Here is a 22,911-nt window from a genome sequence, read left to right as displayed (position 1 = left end):
TAACGCTATAAAATATGTAAAGTACGTGAGCTATACACTTTATCTGTCATTGTAATGTAATCTGGCGAATATCCAGCGGCCCCAAAAATCATGTGCCAGTTAACCAGTCCACGTCCACGAGACCAGAACCCTTCTTGAAATCCTCTGTCTCTGTTCTTGAAGCTCGATATTTCAGGTAAATGAATATTGTTCTTTGATTCTTTCACATTTAAATACTAGTAGCCTGATTTTAGTAAGAATATATATGTTGATCTCTGGTTTTTTACTTTCCTATTCATCTTTTTACAAATGTACATTTTATTTAGCTCCAACTCTAATTATACAACATAATATGAGTATTTGGTTTCGTGTTTCTTAGTACCAAGAATGAGAAATGTTTACAATGAAGGTATATAAAATATAGGTACTCCTATTTTAAATAAACGAGGATATTAATAATCATTTTATATAAGGTATTCATGATTAAATTTTATCCTTCCTCTTGCTACGGTATTATATACTACTACTTTTCAAAAAAAAAATTAACTTTATTCAAATATTTTGAGGTGACATCTTTTTTTTTTTTTTTTTAAACTCTGAAATAAGTTATCCGCAGTGAATTTTAATGTATAAATTAAAAAAAATACTTTTAGCTCTAAAAATAAGTGAAAACAAGTTAAAACGACTCATGTAAGAGAAGTTTAAGGCGTATAATTAAAGTGCAAAAATGAGAAATGAGTCTAGTAACCAGGTGAGGGGGCAGGCTTGAGGTACAAGTAAAATGGGAGACGTGTCGCGCCCTGATTGGACACACCCTGACCCTGGGGAGGGTTTTGAGAAAACAGACGAATGAATGATGGAAGAGCAGAGCAGTGGGAGTGACCAAAAATAGGGTGACAGAATACCAACAGTCTTTTCCATTTTCATCTCTCTGCTGTCCTCTCTCTGCGCTTTTACACCACCACCACCACCTAAAAACCCATCTCATATACTACCTGCTCTGCTTCTTCTTCTCCCTCATCCATTCTTACTTGCCCAGGTATGCTACCCATTCTCTCTCCCTCTCTCTCTCTCTCTCTCTCTCTCTCTCTCTCTCTCTCTCTCTCTCTCCCTCTCTCTCCCCTCTCTACATTCTACTCCTCTGCATTGTAACTCTAATGTGCATCCTCAAGGTTTTAGTGTTTTTCCTCTCTCTCTCTCTCCCCCTACCTCCTCCCTCTCTCTCTCTCTCTTTCTCCTTTAGTGTACATCCTCAGGGTTTTAAACCCTCCCCCCTCTCTCTCATGTTCTTGTGCTTATCTTACCCCCTCACTCTTGTTTATTGCTCCGGATGAATTTTTAATCAAAGTCTCTGTGAAACATTCATGTATGGCCTAGTGAATGCAATGACTGATTAATATTCATATTTCAAATATACTGCATACATTTCTTAGTAAATTATTTGGTATCTGTGTATATCATCCCTTTTACGAGATGTTGAGGGTTTTAAATCTGATAGTGCCGCGTAGTTGCTCCTACAACTTACATAATAATAAGTATCTTTCGCATATTTTAATTCTTCGGATGAATTATAAGTTACATACTTGTATGTACATTGATTATTATACTTCATATCCAACTGCTCTAGGCCTATTTGTAGTACATTGTTTGTAATTGCTTCTGTTTAAGAAATTATCATGGTGATGAGATACTATGCAGTAAGTATTACAGGCTATGATCTGTGTCTTTGCTTAGACTATTTTCAATATCTAGTGAAGTCTGATTAATTCCATGGTTTCACAACCAATGCATGTTCACAGTTTTTCCTGATATTTTAAATTATTAAGTATAATTATTGTAGGAATAGATTCGAGATTGGGTTTCAGGGCTTTAATCATGTTTCCAATTTTATTGCATGGTTCAGAAAAATGAGTTACTCATCGGAAGAAGAAACTGATATAAGTGATTCCGAGTTGGAGGATTACTCTGAGAAAGTTTACCAGCAATTATTGGATGGAAAACTCGCTGTGAAGATTTCTGGGGACGTGTATAGATGCCCTTACTGCTCTCAGAAGAAAAGGAAGCAACAGTATGGGTTCAGGGATCTTCTGCAGCATGCTTCTGCAATTGGAGAGGGATCAGGATCTAAGAGGGACACAAAGGAAAAGGGTAAGCATCTCGGTCTAATGAAATACCTAGAAAATCTTGGACAAAGAAAACCTCCAGAAAGGAACAGTCCAGAAGATTTAAGGCCTGTGCAAAACGGTGACAACAATGAATTGCTTGTTTATCCTTGGGTCGGAATTGTGGCCAACCTTCCTCTTACGTTTGAGAATGGCAGATATGTTGGGGGAAGCGGTACAAAACTGAGAAATGAGTTTATTGCTCAGGGGTTTAACCCCAAGAGGGTTAACCCTCTATGGAACTACAAAGGTCATACTGGTTTTGCAGTAGTGGAGTTTGGAAAAGACTGGCCAGGATTTCATTGTGCTATGAAATTCGGAAATAGTTTTGAGGCTGCTGGTAAGGGAAAACAAGATTACTTAAATATGCAGCACCGGGGGACTGAAATATATGGATGGATTGGACGAGAGGATGATTTCTATTCAGAGAAGGCAATTGGTGACTTTCTTAGAAAGTTTGGGGATCTAAAGACAGTCCATGAGATAGAAGCAGAAGAAAAGAGAAAATCAAACAAACTCCTGTCAAATCTGAGTAATGTAATTGAGGAAAAAGCAATGCACCTTAAGGAGATAGAGGTGAAATACCATGAAACTACATTGTCATTAGGTAGTTTGATGAATGAAATGGACAAAATGTTCCAAGCTTGCGATGAAGGTAAGTAATCTATTTAAGTTTACTGGTCATGTGTGTGATACTTTTTTTTAAAACTTCCGAGTCCAGTTACATGATTGTTGTTTAGTTTAAGTATTATCTTTTCAATAGTAACATCATGTATATTGTTGGGTAGCGAGACAAAAGATGCAGCAGAACACCAGAGCCCAAATTCAAAATATTGTTAATGAGCATCAAAAAATGAAGCTTGAGCTTGAGCAGCGTGAGAAGGATTTGCAGAAAAGGGAGGCTCGTAATGACAGTGAGAGAAAGAAACTGGCACTTGAGAAGGAAATGGTAAAAATGCTTTACTTATCTCTTTTTATGTATCTTCTCCAGGTCTGATACTCTTGTAGGAGTAATAATGTAATTTTGCATTTCCCCCCGCTTTTAGAATGAGAGAGCCACCTTGGAGCAGAAAAAGGCAGATGAAAATGTGATTAAGTTAGCAGAGGATCATAAGGTAATCTACTTGTTTTTCTTTTGTTTTTCAAACGGCATGCTAAAATTTAATTGTATTTATGTGCCTCTAATGTATTTTTCTTTACGCACTAACTGAAATTGCAGAGAGAAAAAGAAGAGTTGCGCAAAAGAAGCATGGAACTAGAAAAACAAATAAATGCCAAGCAAGGACTAGAACTGGAAATTGAGTGTCTTAGAGGGTCTTTGTCAGTAATGAAGCATATGGAAAATCCTGAGGATTCTAAGTTCAAACAAAAGATTAATGATACTCAGAATGCCCTAAAGCAGAAAGAAGAAGAACTTGAGGATCTGGAAGCACTAAATCAAGTTTTTGTTGTCAAGGAACGTAAAACTAATGACGAGCTTCAAGAGGCTCGAAAGGAATTAATTAACGTAAGTATTCTCTTCTATTATATGTCAATTTCTGTCTGCAAAATCATATTAACCAACTTGGATTCTGGAATAGTACCAAACATGTCCAGCTAAAAACATTATACTAGCATAATTAGTGTTTTTAACATGGGCGATTGCTAAGCAATTATATATTTCATAAGACCTATGCACAAGTCCTCAAGTCCTCAAGTGCATGAATTCTCTTACCTGGACAGATTACAAAGAAGAATCTGTTTAGTTTAGTTTCTATCAAAAATACAGAGACCCTGTTGGCTGTCCAGTACTTACCACAATAATCTGATTAAGTATATTAGATACTTGTATTTATATATTGACTGCCTTTTCACTTCACTTCTTTTTAGTTTTTTTCTTTAGTGCACAATCACGGTGAAAAATCAAGGTCTTACATCAGTTCAACTTCTCTGCATTCTTCTAAGCTCACTTGATCTGAGTTCTGCTCAAATACACTGCCATGGGTTGACAAGCTTGTCACTCAACCATTATTTTGATAAACATTAAACGATATATGGCATATTCTTGTTTTTGCACCAATGATTTCTCTTCAATTTTAAATGATTTCACGCAGAAAGAAACCCATTGTACATTTGACTGAAAATTTGTTGTAATTAATTGTAAGAATTTTTGATAATTTCAACAGTTGTTACTGCTTATCCATAATCCATGAGTTTGACCTAAATACTTATTTTAGTCTGCATTTCTGTGGAGTAAAAGATGCAATTTGGTCGAGACATATCTGGTCTATGAAATTACAGAACTTTGAAGCGTCTGGATAGCAATATTTTTCTCTCAATCAAGCACATAATGTCAGAAAGGATTCACTTGTAATTGCTGATTATAGCATAGATAAACTGCCATTATTAATCCAATTGCAGTTTTTGAAGGGGAAGCCAAAAGGCCCAAAACAGTGGCTTGGTGTGAAAGGAATGGGAGAGCTTGACGGAAGTCCATTCCATGCAGCATGCAACAAAAAGTATGGTGGTCCAGATGCAGAAGAAAAGGCTGCAGAGCTCATTTCATTATGGGAGGATAACCTGAGGGATCCTAATTGGTATCCTTTCAAGATCGTCACTCTACAAGGTGGAAATGATCACAAGGTATGGCTATTCACAGAACTCCTGTAGTATTGAATTGCTTTCTTATTATGAAATATGTTTCTTGATCCTCTGTTCTATGCCTTTCCTTTTAACTGTTATTGTACATTGTAATTCATAGATAGATTGTTGGCCCCTTTATTTTTACTTGCTCTGATTGAATTTTGCACTAGGAAATTATTAATCTAGAGGATGAGAAACTCAAAAAGCTGGGGGCAGAGTGGGGCAATAAAGTCCAGACGGCAGTGACTACCGCTTTAAAGGAGATGAATCAGTACAACCCCAGCGGTAGGTACATCATATGGGAACTCTGGAACTACAAGGAAGAAAGGAAAGCAACGCTGGCTGAAGGAGCATCTTATTTACTGGACTTGAGGGCTAAAAAGAGGTCGAGAACCTAGAAGGTGCAGTTAATCTCTTCATCTGTCCATCCCTCTCCAGGCTCCAGACTCTTATTGCCTACAAACTGCTGGGTTTCGCATTGAATCATCTCTGGTGCTTTGTTTATTGTTTTTACTTTGTCATCTCTGAAAAATATTTTGTCGCTACTTGCTAACATATGCAAATCCCTAAAGATAACAAGCTATACAATCCATTCTGATACATGGGAACTTATTTATCTCCGGTGTGTTTCAGATCCAATGCAAATTTAACTTGACTCAAGTTTACTTGAGCAAATGCAATTCTTGATGGTCAAACTTTTATATTCTACTCCTGCTACAACTGTTTTACCCCAGACTATATGACTTGTGTTTTGCCACAGCCCACAAGTCATGTATGTACATTGTCAAACACTAGCAAAAACTACATGCATCGGCTTACCACGAGGCAACATATAATAGGTAAATTTTTAATATTTTAGTTTTAATAATCGATATGTACGGAAGATATTTAAATGTTATTTGTAATTTTTAAATACATTTTAATTATATTTAACAAAATTGTAAGACATATAACATCGTAAAATCACAAATACATACAGAACACAGACCTAATTTAATGATAAGATACATGGACTCAACCTTTTCTAAATTTTAACTAACTTGCATCTTTTGCAATTCATAAATTAATATGAGATTAATTTCTAGATGTCGACAATATCTGAGAGTGATTGGACTAAACAAAAGTCGATTCAATCACATGGATAAAGTCTTAAAACGAAGATAAATAAGACAAGACTTCATCAAACTGTAAGTCGCAACAATGCTAGCCAGCTAACACATCAACCATGATACCATAACAGAAGCAAATTAATATGAGATCATTTGCTAGAGGTTAACGATACCTTGAGAGTAACCGGACTAAAACGAAAGTCAATTCCATAATGTTCAGCCATTAATCACATAAATATTCTAAAGACGAAGATAAATAACATAAGACCTCATCACTTGACACCTCAACCATGATACCATAACAGAGGCTGCCATTGTGGAGCGTAAACTGTCTGTCATCCCAGTTCAGACAACATAAAGACGGATATGTGGATTCCATTCCTTGGCTCTGGAATCTCATAACACATCGCCTCTTTGCCTGTTAATCAGATGAGCAATATTTCATTACGTGTTAAAATATATGTAATCAACGGTAATCAAAATTCTAGGGTTAATTTATGCATGATTATAACAGATTCTAGGGTAGCAGACCTCCCAAGAACTTAAGTATTTGGTGGATTATACTAAAACCTCAGGTTGTTACAAGGGCTTAACAGAGTCATATAAAAATGAGTGTTATAACTTAACACCAAGACGGTACATCCGAAATTCACAAGTTAATACAAGTATGGGATATGTACATGTAACGATTGCAGATAAGGTTTTCTAAGTCATAATATGTACTAGATTGAGATGCAACAAACAAGCGATGCCTAACGGAATAGCTAATATTCAGAAAACAGAGGAAGAGAGGAGTTTAAAGGGCGGTGCTCACCAAATTGTACTCCAGTTGTCCAGGAATGTCCGTCACCAACCTAAATCAGGGGCACACAGAAGAATGCTACTCCCTTCGTTTCTATTTACTTTTCCTGTTTGATATGTCGGTACTGTTCATAACATGAGACAAATTACTAATTTACGTCTAATCTATAAGACTAAATATAGTCACGAGTGATCTGGAACTACAAGGAAAGCAACGCTGGGTGAAGGAGCATCTTATTTACTGGACTTGAGGGCTAAAAAGAGGTCGAGAACCTAGAAGGTACAATTAATCTCTTCATCTGTCCATCCCTCTCCCAGACTCCATATTCTCACTGTAAGATAGAAGCAAACTCTTCCAATTTCGCTCCCTTCCAGGTGCCCATTTCAGTGACTTGGACTCATCCCCTAAAATAAATAAATTATATGACCAAATGCACATAGTAGATAAAAAGATGTTTATTTCACAATTCATAAATTAATATTAGATCATTTTAGAGGTCGACGATACCTTGAGAGTGATCGGACTAAACGAAAGTTGATTCAATTCCATAATGTTTCAACCAGCAATCACAGAAATAAAGTCTTAAACCGAAGATAAATAAGATAAGACCTCGTCTATCGTAAGTCGCTGCAATGCTAGCCAACTAACACATCAACCATGATACAATAACAAAAGCTAATTAATATAAGATCGTTTTCTAGAGGTCGATAATACCTTCAGGGTAAATTAGTCACATAAATAAAGTCCAAAGACGAAGATAATTCTCATTCTGTTCCAAAATAAGTGTCGATTTGATTTTTTGCACGTAATTTAAGGTGGAAGAAAAACATACTTCTACGCATTATTTTTCAAATTTTCTTTTTCTGAATAGAAATATAGATTTTTTCAAATTTTCTTTTTCTGAATAGAAATATAGATTTTAAACTTTTATTCAGAAAAAAAATTTAAAAAAATACTCTAATAGGTAGATGTATGTTTTTTTCACCTCAAATTACGTGAAAAAAGTTAAAATGACACTTATTTTGGGACGGACTAAATTATGATGGATACCTTTTTTAAATCCCCTCACATTTTCTTGATTTTGAACTCTCGCCCTTGCGCTTAGCTACCGGGGACAGACTGTGTATTTTCGAAGAGGGCAGGAGAGAGAGGGAGAGAGAGATTACAAGAGTGTAGAAGTTTCTGAGATCATCTCCACCAATATGAACCCTGGTGAGTTTGATAATTTGACAAGGCATGGACTCACTCACAACCGTTGTTCACTTCTCTCTGCTTGTATATTCATAAGAAAATGGGGTTTTATATCAAACGGCCACTCGTTCCGTCGAAAAATCCCACTTGACTCACATATCTCAATGATGACTCATTTAAGCCACTATAAACCAAATATATATCATTTTACCAACATCACTATTCATACCTCTTTATTTAATCATTTATCAAAAATTAACTGTTTGTTTTTTTACAACGAAACCACTTCGAGTACTTTCATAATTGTCTCTAGTATTTATCAAAATAATTTGAGAATTTTTAAAGTAACATAATTATGTAATTAAAAATATATGTAGCTATAAATATATATTTATTTGATCACCATTGTTATGTTGCTTTATGAATTCTCAAATTATTTTGATAAATACTAGAGATAATTATGAAAGTACTCGAAGTGGTTTCGTAGTAAAAGAACAAACGATTAATTTTTTATAAATAATTAAGTAAAAAGGTATGAATAGTGATGTGGGAAAAATGATATGTATTTGGTTTACAGTGGCTTAAATGAGTCCCCGCTGAGATGTGTGGATCAAGTGAGATATTTTGACTCAAGAAGTGACCCGTTTGATATAAACCCCTGATAAAATGTAAGAAAATTTAGAAATCATATTCATAAGTTTGGTTTGCAGTCCACTTTGCTTGGGCTGATCCAAGCATTTATATTGGCAAGCGCAACTGTTTAGCACACGTGCACAACATGACAACAGTCTTCGATCTTTACTGCGAAATCTATTATAGGTTTGTCTAGTGTGTGCCCATGGGCACATGCTAAGCACGGAAACTCATAAATTTGGTGTGTTTTGATTGGTGTCGTTGGTGTGAATGCAGGGGGGCCATCATTAGTAAAGGGGTGTAAGTCAATCAAAACAAAGAAAAACTATTAAATTTTGTGCTTATTGTGTGCCCATGGGCACACCATAGAAAAACCGATCTATTATTTTTAATTTAATTTTTAATATTATTTTATTAATATTTTGATATTGATGATTTAAAATTATATCAAATTATATTAAACGGCTGATCAAAGTTTAAAATGTATTTTTTCAACTTTCAAAATCATGTAAGAATAACTAATTACTAGTCAAAATTTGGTCAATTTGACCACAAAATGTCAAACAAGGCAGATAAATTAGGACGAAGGGAGTATTATTATTATATTAATAATATTTATATCTAATAAATTATAAACACCAAAAAAATTATCTAATATGTCAAAATTATATGTTAATTAAAATTAACTTCTTATTTGTAAATAGTAAACGTTCTTTTTAGATTACGCGGAAGTTCCAATATCTCGACAAGTCTATGAAGATAGAATTAAGTCCCAACAAGAGAATCGGTGTTTTACAACCAATCACAAATTGAAGGTCAGGCCTAGTATTCATACCGGAAATTATGATATCAACTGACACCCACTTCGGAGATCCCCCGAAACATTTTTCAAATACAAAAGTTCAGTCTCTTCCCACGTTCCTCCAGCCGTACTGCCCGTACACGACCATATCCATGTAAAGAGCAGTAAAATTCCCAAGATTTTTGACTAGCTATAGATTTACAGAACTGCATCTAGATATTTTAATTATCTCCGTAAAATTATCGACACGTCGTTGGAAAGGTAATATTGACCCTGTACGTTAATAATACTCTATAAAATTTTGTTATTTTCCGGTCATTGAGAGTGCTTGTTAATTACTCCCGTTACATTTAAAGTATAAACTATGTTTGTGTGGGCTCAAACCTGAATTTTCAGTCATTTTTTGTTTGGTAAGTACCATTTGAAGAAATTCATAGGTTAAGATATTATATTTATATTATATCACACACTATTTAATTTATTGTGCACTAATCCGGGGTCTCACAGAAACGCTACGTACAATTTTACCCTCCTCAAATCCTGCTCTGAGCGAGATATATTGAGCACATTTAGCTTAGTTTATATTTTTAATAACACATAAGTTATTAATAAGTCAAAATTAACAAAACAGATATTTTAAACTGTCAAACTTATAAGATAATTCACGTTATGTCATGAACAACAAGCTAGCCAAATGAACTCTAGACATCATATGAAATGAGTTTCTAATATTTTATCGACTAAATCTTAATGTGACAATCGCAGCACAGTAAGTCATGTCCATTACTGTTTCAATTCAGACGCCTAACCCATTCAGAGAAAAGAAAACAGATACAAGCTGGACAAATAATAACTGAAAATCCTAGCTACACATCCCACATCAGTATCTCTCAATTTCCAGTGCCATCTTGGATGAAGATGTCAGGGGTGGGGGAGATTTTGAGAGATAAAAACATAACACACCAGTTACAACCACAATAAACAAACATTCATTACATCTGCTGATGTTCAGGATTGAATGCCAGAGCCTCTCTGTAGATTAGCTCCCTCATTTGTTCTTCAGTCAATGCATGCTGCTCAAAGTCAAAGCTAAAAGGGGCAACACATACAGGCTCATCGCTGATGTCATGCAGTGATGTCAGGTATGGATGTGCCAGTGCATCTTCAACTGAATTCAACAGAATCCCAAATTCAACTTAAATTACAATATGATGATGAAGAGGTAATTCAAAAAAAAACAAGAAAGTGTACACATAAATGCAGGAGTCTACTGATATTTAGTCTAAACTCGATATACTGATGATTTCTTTAGCAGAACTTTAGATGTCAACCATTCATTATACTCTGACATAATATATGAATTACGTACTAATTGCACGGAAATATATCTGCATGTCACTTGAAGCAATGAAGTCAGTACCAGTGGCATTAGTATCTTCCTTCAAAATCAGGTTATGAACCAAAGTTACTTGGGGATAGTTGATGGTATAATTGATGTGACATATAACTGGCAACTAGAAGAGATAATTCTCTTAAATACTCCGTCAGAGCTTGCTGAAATGCTCAAGCTGGCTAAACATTACGAATTTGATATTATTGTAATTTTAAAACTGAAACTGAAACTGCCTGCTGGCATAAATAGAAAAAAAAAGGTTAAATACAAAATGTAAACAAGCTTTATTGTTTAGAAAGTTTGTTATTATGTACATCTAGTTGTAGGATATATAATCCAGCAAGAAAACAAGCAGCAATTAACATATTTATATGTAAAATATATTCGCATAAAAGAGAACTCCAAAATATCAAACTAACGATTAACATATAATTCCAACCATCCGATAACACTAATATATAAGTGGACTATCTTTATGAGTTAAACAGATTTTACCTGTAAGTCTCCTTCTAGGATCAAATGTCAACATCTTTTCAACGAGATCTATAGCAGAAGGGTGAACATTGGGAAATTTTTCAGTCAATGACTGCCGACGGTAAAGAGGAAGCTGCCGAATGTATCTTTTTGCATTTTCATTTAGGAATTCCAATTCAGCCTCTGATGGTGTGCCAATCAGCTGCAAGGCTAAAATATGTCAGTAGAAAAATAATAAACACAATAATTCGTTTGTTGTTTGTTGACTACATCTGCAAAGCTAAAAGAATCATATACAAGTGCAAGGATGTAAATTCATTGCACAGTGACGCAGTAATTACAACAAGAAGAAAAAACTGCAAAAATAAGGATTCAGATGCCAGCAGATGTTTATGCAAATTTTGTGCCCTTATGTGTACCATATTACATTTGTATAAAATACATCATCATACCAAAATATATATATTCTATATACATATTACATATATGTGCTACGAATGTATCACAACAAACATCCAACAGGCAACATGTTGCACAGAATGAATATTCACTTATATAAATATTAGACCACTTGCTAGCCACAAAGACTGTTATATAAGCAGCAGATTTCAGTAACCAAATCTCCTTGATGTTTTATTGAGTTTCGCAATTTGCATCCCCTTGGTTTAAGCCAAAATCACTTCATTACTCATTGTTTTGATAATTGCACATTGCAATTTATCACATTTATTGGCGCTGCATAATGCATCCTGTAGACCATATTGTGTCTATTTTGACTGTTAACATCTATTTTAGTGAGGATAATATAGGTATAAATTATAATTACTGTTCATCTTCTTCTTCACCTGACAGATTCTAACCTAAAACATTATTAAAGATAAAATCTGTTTATTATATCAAAGATATCGAGACTTATACACGCCCAAGCCATTGTAGAAACACAACCCACATTCTCTGGTAACCTCACTGTCTACTTCAAATCAAGAACTCACTGCCACCATGACATCTCCACCATCTTTCTCAAACTCTTCAATCAACTCCCTCCCAAAACATCGTTTTTCACCACTTCATTTCATGGCTTCATCACCCCATTTCCCTAAACCAACGCAGTTTCACTTCAACCTCTGCTACTTTCAGATTTTTCGTTTGGGCATCAACTTCATTATCTTGCTAACAATGCTTTGTTAGCCTTGAGTTGAATAATTTTTACAGTAAAATGGGTGTCTGTGAGAGTCTGCTGTGCACACAAGCTATTTGATGAAATACATGAACGAGATGGGTTTTCTTTTATTTAATGCTGATTGTTGGGTTCGGGCAGAATTTGAGGGGTTTGATGCATTGAGCTGTTTTGGAAGGATCAGGAAGCGGGGTTGGCGTTCTTATATGCATGACTTGTATATACAAACATGTATATGAGAAGCTGGCAGATATAGAGAGATGGGAAAAAATATTACATTTAATAAGCAAAAATATAATATTCCTAGTTTACCCCTTAAGCATATAGACGTTCATGGAATCATGGTGATATTTGACGGAATAGTAAAGCCAAAATAAGTTACGGGCTGCACGATGCAGTTATCAAGAGTTCAGATACTAAAGGGCAGCTAGTCCAAACTTAAGGGATGTGTTTTGCATAAAACTCTATTTTATTTTAAGGTACAAAATTTCAATGGAACAATTAGAAAGATGGAGATCAACACACATGAATGTGTCCTTCATAAGAATACTAAAGTACAAATGATCTAGTCAAACAAGAATATCTGATTTTAGTGTCCACTTAATCCACCACAACTAAATTTGAGACAAATAATACTATCAGAAAATTATGCGCGGTAAACAAACATACCAAGCAAACATATTACATCTGCAATTTCCATTCTGTTGAGAAGCTTCAACAACCCTTTATAATTTTATATTCTTTAGTTACATGATTATACAAACACAGTCTGGAGATATTTATAACAGAAACCAAAAAAGGCAAAGCATGACCTTCTTCAGTTATAATAGATTGACAATGTAGCAGAAAATGGGTTCTTTCATATTTATAATCAGATAGGTCAAGAATAAGCTTCTAACCATAATGTGTACAAAAAGTGAAAATAACTTTTAAATAGTAGCACCAGCAGTAGGAAAAGCATCATAATCATAATCATAAATGTAATAATGATGTGATACGACATACAGAGATAGTACCTCCATGAGCAATCGCAGTTGATGTACATGATCTCTGCCAGGAAATAAAGGCTTCCTGTCCATCAACTCCATGAAAATGCATCCCACTGACCATACATCAATAGCAGCAGTGTAATCAGATGAATTTAATAAGAGCTCTGGTGCTCTGTACCATCTTGTAACAACATATTCTGTCATAAAATCAGTTTCGGAAGTGACACGGGCTAATCCAAAATCACATATTTTAAGATCACAATTGGCATTTAAGAGCAAATTGCTAGGCTTCAAGTCTCTATGAAGAACGTTTGCAGAATGTATGTATTTCAACCCTCTGAGGATCTGATACAAAAAGTACTGCACAAGAAAAGTAAATGAATAGATATGCAATACAAAATGATCATAAGCAATTTTTTAAATGATAAACTGAAATCTGCAAAGACAGATGTACAATTTATATACACAAATTGGGAGAACATCAAACAAGGTAGTGAACCGGTCCAAATGATCTCCTATATTGTTGTACAAGGATCTTATAGTCTTTATAACAGAACATAAGTCAATAATATATACACTGTAAAAATAGAGAAAAGAATTAGCCCAGTACTTTAAAGTAGTTCTGAGTGTTTTTTCTCAGGTCATATCACTAAGCTAGAAGCATCTAGTGCCATTCTCAACTAACTGCAGAGTACAATAAGCATGTAACAAATTATCCTGCACACATGTAACAAATTATCCTGCACAAAAACAACGCAAGGAATAAAATTGGTCCAAGTCAGCTGATTGGAAGTAAGTATAAGAATGAAAACAAAATTGCAGTTTGATATACGAATGATCATCCGCAAACGAGCTAATTTCACTCAAGCGAATAAAGTTCAAGGAAAATAACCAGCAAAAATAAAATTCCTCGGTCCTGTATTAAATTTGTGCAAAAACAAACGAACGGAAGGAACATACAGAAATATGAAGGGAAAATAGATTTTTTTACCATCCAACTTATTATTTATTTAGAAACCTACCACTGAACTATAATTATTTTCTTTTTTGTCACTAATGTTAGGTTCGGATTTATTTTTTTGTCACTAACGTTAGGTTCGGATATGATTATTAACACTATGTTATTCTTTTTAGTATTATTAAAATATAGTAGTAGTCTGCAATATAATGGTGATCTGATATGTGTCTATATCTTTATATGTAATATTCCATATGTGTCCCAGGTAGTTTATGAGAGTTTGAATTCTTTTTACTCAGAAAGAAAATCTCAAAATTAAGTTATGAAACTATATTTTATAAAAAGTGGGAACCTTAAAATACGTGCCAAGTAGTGTTAAAGAATAAAAGAACTATAAATAAATGAGATGGACGGAGGGAGTAATAATGACATAAATGAGTGGTAAAATCAGGAAAAATTATAATTAGAATTCTAAAAATTCATTAAATTATCAATATGAAATCAATGACTTCAAACAATTTATCATCTACGATCAATTCTCAACTAAAATTGAGTCAAGTGAACTATATTTTTGTGGAGTCTTAAAATAATTAATAAAACTAAACTTTTTAGCTTCTTAAAATGCGGTTAAACTCTCGTACTTCAAGGTAAACTACCCATGGGATATATAGATGACTATATATAATGTTATAGACACATATCATATCACCATAATATTGCAGACCACCACTATATTTTTAAAAAATAACATATTGTTAATAATCAAATCAAAACCTAACGTTAGTGACCAAAAAATGCAACCTTTTTTTTGAAGGGAAAAAAAACAACGTTAAATTCAAACATTAAGTTTTATTCAGAAAAAATAAAATAATTTTTGAAACTAAATTTTTAGGAGTCTCAAAATGCGTGTCTAACTCTCGTCCTCCAAGGTATACTACCTAGGACACATATGTACTAATACATATAAAGATATAGACACATCATATCACCATAATATTGCAGGCTAACACTATATTTTAATAATGCTAAAAAAAATAACATAGTGTTAATAATCAAATCCGAACCTAACGTTAGTGATCAAAAAAAAATCCGAACCTAACATTAGTGACAAAAAAAGAAAAAATTATAGTTCAGTGGTAGGTTTCTAAATAAGTAATAAGTTGGGTGGCAAAAAAATCTATTTTCCCAAATATGAAACGATATATACAATTCCTCTTCTTTTTTTTTTTTGATAATATAGAAAAAAGCCATTGCGGTAGCATCAGCAAGGAAACACACAACAGCCACCGAAATGATACACTATCCCACTCCTTTTTGCCAAATCGAGACAATAACATTTTTCAACTCAAATTATATCATGCTTTCGATGCAAAATAAACAACTTTTGCATTTTATAGATCTATTTCATACAATGCAAAATGCAAAGAAATTATGTTCTAAGACAGCACCTGGCAATGCTCCTCGGAAAGTGCCTGGTTTGAACGAATAATTTGATGGAGATCAGTATCCATAAGCTCATAAGCAATGTATACGTCATTAAATGCACTCCTCTGAGGAGGCGGTATAATATCTCTGATTGCAACAACCTGCATAATAAAACCGGGTGACATCTGAATAAGAAACTCGCAGTAATGTATTAAGCTACCATATTACCTTCTTGGTACAGCATTCGCTTACTAAAACAGAATGTAAGCAATTCTTTGTTTTAATTCTTACTAGTACATTATTGACCCATCAAGAACTGAAAAAATCTATTGTAGGTTGCCGATTGAAATTCTGGATTTTTAAGATCATTTATTGGTTTTCTTCTATTCTTCAGTAACTACATAAATAAGAATATTACAAAGAAGAGAAAAGTGGGACCACAGCCAATTCAAATGGCAAATCACAAGTAAATGAATTTCACTGCAATGGGAAAGTCTACTTAACAATCAATAGCACAGTTATCAGAGGAGAAGACAAAGGTGGACAATATTTCTAAATAAATAAAATTTAAATAATCAAACTAGAAACCATGATTCTACTAGTTTTTCCAATTGCAAGACTTGTGTAGGTGTAGCAAAAACTCATAAAGAGTGTCTCTCTGTGCGTACATGTAGGCAAGGCATGCACGAGTGTGATGTGTCCTGGTGTGTGAGGGAGAGAAGAGGCGCGGGGGGGGGGGGGGGGGGGGGGGGGGGGGGATGTGAACATTACAGTAGCTGTATATACTAGCTACAAATATATTACGCTAAGGAATTATTACTTTTAGATACTGATGCAAGGTAAAAAAACACCAACTTCCTCCAAATCCTGATCAAGTGTACAGCTTCTGAAGTTTGATGCCTTAGCCCCATATTTTCATGCAGCACCATATGAGTAAATATGTTGGCACTAAAGGCTAGATCTATAATATAGTTGTTGAAGAAGTGACAAAACTTATATAAAGGAAGAGTTGAAGTACAGAAACTCTGTTTGAGTGCAGGAAAGTGTGCGAGAGAGAGATAAGAAAACATTCCTACTAGTACACAAAGGGTTCGTACAATCTCCTAGTTCACATGATTTGACCATGTAGGCAGCGTCCCAAGAACTGAAAAAATTACTCAGGATAGAAGTATCATAATGCATGGTGTTGTTGTGAATATGATACCTGAACGCCAACTGTTTATCATAATTTGGCAATCCATTATTGACACAGTGACATGTTAATTCTTAGAGGATTTCCTCCAGCTTATATACATTGGATCCATACACGCACTTTAAGCGTAAGATTTTTTTATCAAAGTCAATGGATTGTCTGAATACTATGGTCGTAGCAGAGACATTCGGCAGGGGAGCTCTTTAATCCTACCTTTTTTTGACTGCCTTGGTTATACTAAACAAAGCTGGTCTAAACCATCTTCTATTGTATTGCTTAATCATTATGGGGAAGCTTACAACTTATTAAATAAGTCCTACTTGGTAAACAGTAGTGCCCCCGAGCTATCCATCAGAGAATTCAGAATAAACTTAAACCAATTGGAGTGGGACTTCTGCTCTGCAAAGGCAGCCCAAAGTTGCTTGGGAATTGATCAGAATGCCAAAGATATAAGAGGTCTCCAATTAAGGACTTGGAGTGCATCCCTTATTGTGATCCCTGTGGAAACATTTCAATTGGACTCCACTTCTGGTCAGGCTAATGAATGCATACAACTATTTTAAGCCTTAAGGGTAAATCCTCCATTTCTAAACCACCCTCGAATAGCTCTTGATATATTAAAAAGATCTTTAATCATTTCATCCCTTTAGTCATGGTTTCTCAAGTAACCGAATTAATCACCCAATATTTACTCACTTAGGTATAACTTTATCAGCCAACCCTGGAGCAGTCATGGTTTCTTAAGTAACCGAATTAATCACCCAATATCTACTCACTTAGGTATAATTTCATCAGCCAAACTGCCAAATTATCCTCCCTCATAGTGAATATTCAACGACAGATGGATATGTATCCAAGTGTTGGACTCGGCAAAATTCTAAAAATTTTACATGTTTTTGGCCTGAAATATAGGTGTCGAAGTATCCATACCCCGAGTGTCGAGTGCCCAACATGGGTACTCGAGTCAAAATGAAGAGTCGGGATAACAGAGATTATGAGTAAACACTATACCCATTCTCATCCAAATAAATTTTACCATTGTTGATAATACAAACGCCTCAATTACATCAATGGCCTTCATGGTTTGATCACGCAACAAATTTTGTGGGAATGTTCCTCTGCCCGAGCTATTTTACATCCTTGATTAAGTAAAAAATTTCTCTTAGGCACATAATTTGATTGACCTGATCAAACTTCTGTTTACCTCACCCAAAAACTCCATTCATGCTGGTGTCCTTAGTCTGAAAAACCCGTAATGACTGCTTATAAACTTACACAGTCATTATGTCAGAATTTCAGTCACATGGCGAGTTTATGCTGGTCAACTGTCTTCTGTAGGATTACAGCTTCCAATTGGTATCATAAAGTAAAGTAGGTCTTATGGTTGAGTGGATAGTAGAGTGTTGGAGAGTTTATGGTTAGGGATTCGATAGTCTGGTGTTGGGTCTATCAGGATGGTCTGCACCTGGGGTTTTTACTTCAGCAACATAACATGTAAAAGAAATCAAATATGAAACTCATCTTAATTCTGCTAATATCTAGATAAATTAGGAATTTTTACAACAAAGTGGTTGTTTGGTTACACATTTGTATTGACTTCCTAAGGAAGTTATACTTCATTGGAAACTATTTAATTTGATGAATTTTCAGGAAGTAGAACATTGTGTTTATAAATTCATGGGAAGTGTAAGTAGGAGGAGGGTGGGTAAGCAACTTCCTAGTTTGAGTGAGTATTTAAACTTCCAAAGGAGTATACTTCTTTTAATGATGATAACAAAACAAATAGATCAATGCATGCTTCCCTTTAAAGGTATTAAAATGCTAACCCAAAAACCACTAGATAACACTAAATTATAATTTTCGGGTTATATTAGACAAACTTAAAGTTATAAGACAATTAGAAATCACAATACGCGATTCAAAAGTACTCCCCAGGAACCAGAATACAAGATTTCAAATTATTATGTTAATTTTGTTTTCCTAAATTTACTGTAAATGAAATAGAAAACAATAAAATGGGGAATACCCTCAGAAGCTTCTAGAGGGCAGAGCCTGAAAGCAGATAAACCCCAATAAGCACACAAGATCCAAAATTAAAAGTCAAAATCTTATATCCAATTAAGGAACAAAGAGTTGAACAGCCCAGCATACTAACTGACAAGAAAGCTGTTACTAGTCCAAAGAAAGTAAGTAACCTATTTAATACAACTAACAATCGTACTCTTGCATAGCTCGTTTGCTTCGCAACTAATGAAGCCGCTAAAGTTTCCTTTTTGGGATGACTACGAAAGAATTGCTAATTGTGCACTAAACTTAATCATATCAGGAATAGGAAACATACTTATCAAATATTTCATTTGCAAAGCAGATATAGTTAAATACACACATCGACTTGACAAAATCGAAACAAAATCCTCACATTAAAAGAAAACAAAAAGTAAAGAGAACAAACATTTTCATGGTCCATGTGACGAAGGAGTTTAATTTCGCGCAAAGTCCTCTTAGCATCGACTTTATTATCGAAAGCATTGGCAATCTTCTTAATAGCCACGTGTTCATTCGTCTCCAAATTCAACGCCGAACTAGCAACACAAAACCATATATATCCAATAAAAAAACAAACATATATAAATAAAGAGATAAATAGGTATAAATTGAAGATGAAATGAGAGATATACCAAACGATGCCGTATGCACCTTTGCCGATAGGCATAATAGGAGGTTTATACTTCGCGGTGACTTCGAAGATGTTACCGAAGATGTTGTATTGGATGAAGCGGCCGCCGTGGCTGAGAGTCGCCGGAATATTCTCGATCCCGGCGGGTTGAGGCGGCGGAGCAGCGTCGGACATCACGGTGTCGGAGGGCTGAATTGAACCGTCCATTAGTGTTTGTGAGCTTTGAAGATCTCGGAGAGTTTCTTCAGCTCTTCAGCTGGGTTGTGTTGTGTTTGTACTTTGAGAGAGAGAGAGAGAGAGAGAGAGATTTTTTTATTTTGGTTAAGCATTTGTATTTTGTTTTTGATATAGGAGTATTTGTTTTTTGTTTAATTCTCGGAAGTGGACAAAAGAGTGCAGATGTGTAAGATTGTATATTTGGGCAAGTGGTGTGTCCAATCTTTTTTTTTTTGAAACAAAGTTGTTAATCTAATAATAAAAGGCCATACGGCATCTACACCAATGATCGAGTCGAACAAACAGTAAATTGCAATCGCCTGTTCTCACAAAGAGACAGTTAAACGATATTTTGAAGAAAATGTATGTACAAATACAAGTACCCGCTTCATGCATTCTCGTTGAATTACTGGTACCCTCTTCATCATGCCCCGATAGAGCTATCGTTTGAGCTATCGACCAGAACTGCGATTCCATACAAACTTTCATCACCAAATCAAACCCCGCTTACAATTAAGAAGCGAAAAACAAAGCTCTCACCAGGGAGAGAAAACAACCTTAGATGAAACCACAGAAACAAGAGGAATCCGACTGAAAATCCACCCACTTGAAATAGAGGAGAAAGCCAGCGAAATCTCCGATGGTTTTAGATCTAAGAATCCCCCGAGAATAGATCTGAAGCAGAACCACAAAAACAAGAAAAATCGGACTGCAACTCACCCGCTTGGAAGAGAGACAACGAAATCTCCGATGGCTCTGGATCTAAATTTCTCGAGAAAAAGTATTATTCAAAAACTAAGAATAAAATAAAGTAGTTAACTGATTCGGGGCTTTCCACCGGTGAAAACCGATGGAAGCCCCAGGCGGCTACGACAATAGAGAGGCTAGAGAGAATTAGGGTTTTTTTGGGAGAGAGGTAGGCTATTTATTTATTTATGGTGTGTCCAATCTTAATTTTTGTTTCGTACATAATTTACCACATTTCGTTATCCCAGGGCCCTAAAATAAAACCGGACCCGGACGTCTCTATATTTTTTATGTTCGAGCTTGAATTTGGTATCTATAATTCAATAATAATCGATCTCATATATATGATAAAATTTAAACTCGGACGGATATCAAATATTTATAGAAAATATAACAACTTAGTTATAAAAACAATGGATCAAACTAATATTCGGGTATCTAGGAGTGATAGGATCACTTTATAAAAATAATATGGGACATATCTGAACGGGTAGATTTTTTATTTTTTCGATAGAATCTAAACGGGTAGATGATTGCTCGTATCATGATTATATATTTTTCAAATTTAAATTTTTCCACCAAATTATGGTTCATGTTCGAGTATTAAATACGAACATTTTATTAAAAATAATATGAGAGTTAATTCGGATATGTTCGAGTATTCAATACGAACATTTTATTAAAAATAATATGAGAGTTAATCCGGATATGAGTGCTCGTATCCAGGTCTATATTTTATTATCATATCTGAATCATTGATAAGATGAGTATGAGACACGTATCATATTTACAATCCAAATATAAATTGAAATAGCGTATGGTACTGAATAATGAATTGTGAATCCTATCTATCTGACCTTCTCATAGAGTTAATAAATTATTTAGAATATACATAATATGATATTGACCTGAATTAATGATGATTGCATATATACTAAACTAGCTTATAACCCGTGCAATGCACGGGCGGTTAACATATTTGTTATTTTATTATATATATTTTAAAGTTACCTAATTTTATTGTAAAAATAAAATTATGATAGAATAACATGGTTTAATAAATTTTTTACTTAACAGTTGGATAAATTCTTCATAGTTAAGTCCGTCAAATGGCTAATTGAAAATTAGGTCGAACATATATATTTTAATGAGAATGTTAAAATATTTTCTTTTACATGTTATAATTTAAGGTGGCCTATAAACTCAGATATAAACTAACCAATCAACCTTTGATATTTCGTTATTAATAATTAATAATATAGTATAAAACATACGCATGAAACCAAATACCTCCCCATCATACTAACCTAAATTTAATGTTTTGGTTTAATTGATAATAAAAAATATACTATAACATGTTATAAATTCAAGAGCTCCGTGGGTCGAATACCAAACGATTCATCAAACTCAACTAACTGACCAACCAAGTGAATTTTTATTTTTGGCTTTAATAGTGTAATAATATATAGTATATGACAGATTTGTAATATTTCTTTTAATATGAGATCATTAGAGTATTTAAAAATAATGTTATTAATGTATTTTGGTTGAATAATATCACATGTTATTTATTAATAATTATATTTAATGATATTATATTTTTATATATATGACGTCCGTGTTAATTGTAAAAACTCGATTTTTTTAGTTAGAAAATCTAAAAAAGATAAAGCGTTTTGATTAAAAAGACAATTACTATGTTGCTCGATATTATTTTAGAAGACTGAGTTTTTTTTTATCTAAAAATTATATAAAAGATAATTTATTTTAGTTAAAAAGATTAATTGGTTATATATATAGATAGACCCGTACTTCGGCCCAAGTACCGCCCGACCAATATAATAATACCCCCTCTATTTTTTATTATTTGACTTTTAGACTTTTGGCACACATCTTTACGTATAAATATGTCGCCCATGTCCGTATTAATTGTAAAAGATTAATTTTTTAGTTGGAAAATTTATAAAAAGATAATATATTTTAGTTAAAAAAGTAATTACCATGCTTCTCAATGTTATTTTTGAAGATTGAGTTTTTTAGTCAAAAATATAAAAAAGTAATATATTTCAATTAAAAGGATTATCTGGTTATATAGATAGACCCGTACTATAGCCCAAATTAAAAAGAATAATTGGTTATATAGATAGACCCAGAATAATTGGTTATATAGATAGGCCCGTATTTTGACCCAAGTACTGACCTACCAAACTCTTAATGTTTCAGTTTTAAAAGGATTATTATTAATTGGTTATATAGATAGGTCCGTACTTTGGCCCAAATTAAAAAGAATAATTATTTATATAAATAGGCCCAGAATAATTGGTTATATAGATAGGCCCGTATTTTGGCCCAAGTACCGACCG

The 22,911-nt window shown here is 34.1% G+C and overlaps 2 protein-coding genes across 2 annotated transcripts; one reads left to right on the top strand and one right to left on the bottom strand.

Annotated features, from left to right (window-relative positions):
• Positions 1–838: 838 nt before the first annotated feature.
• On the top strand, positions 839–5,440 carry LOC108199963 (protein INVOLVED IN DE NOVO 2). The gene is made up of 7 exons (XM_017367994.2): positions 839–1,018; positions 1,883–2,796; positions 2,930–3,090; positions 3,188–3,256; positions 3,361–3,648; positions 4,542–4,763; positions 4,934–5,440. The coding sequence occupies exons 2-7, from the start codon at positions 1,887–1,889 to the stop codon at positions 5,159–5,161; spliced, it is 1,878 nt and encodes a 625-aa protein (XP_017223483.1). The 5' UTR covers positions 839–1,018; positions 1,883–1,886; the 3' UTR covers positions 5,162–5,440.
• A 4,568-nt stretch (positions 5,441–10,008) lies between these two features.
• On the bottom strand, positions 10,009–19,918 carry LOC108199648 (mitogen-activated protein kinase homolog NTF4). Its single transcript, XM_017367568.2, has 6 exons — positions 19,587–19,918; positions 19,361–19,490; positions 15,740–15,877; positions 13,361–13,693; positions 11,189–11,369; positions 10,009–10,468 (listed from the first exon to the last, which is right to left on the bottom strand). Exons 1-6 carry the CDS (start codon positions 19,790–19,792, stop codon positions 10,293–10,295), a joined length of 1,164 nt encoding a protein of 387 aa, XP_017223057.1. The 5' UTR covers positions 19,793–19,918; the 3' UTR covers positions 10,009–10,292.
• Positions 19,919–22,911: the final 2,993 nt, after the last annotated feature.

Source organism: Daucus carota, chromosome 8 (assembly GCF_001625215.2).
Source record: "Daucus carota subsp. sativus chromosome 8, DH1 v3.0, whole genome shotgun sequence".
Taxonomy (NCBI): domain Eukaryota; kingdom Viridiplantae; phylum Streptophyta; class Magnoliopsida; order Apiales; family Apiaceae; genus Daucus; species Daucus carota.
This window is presented reverse-complemented; position numbering and strand designations above follow the sequence as displayed.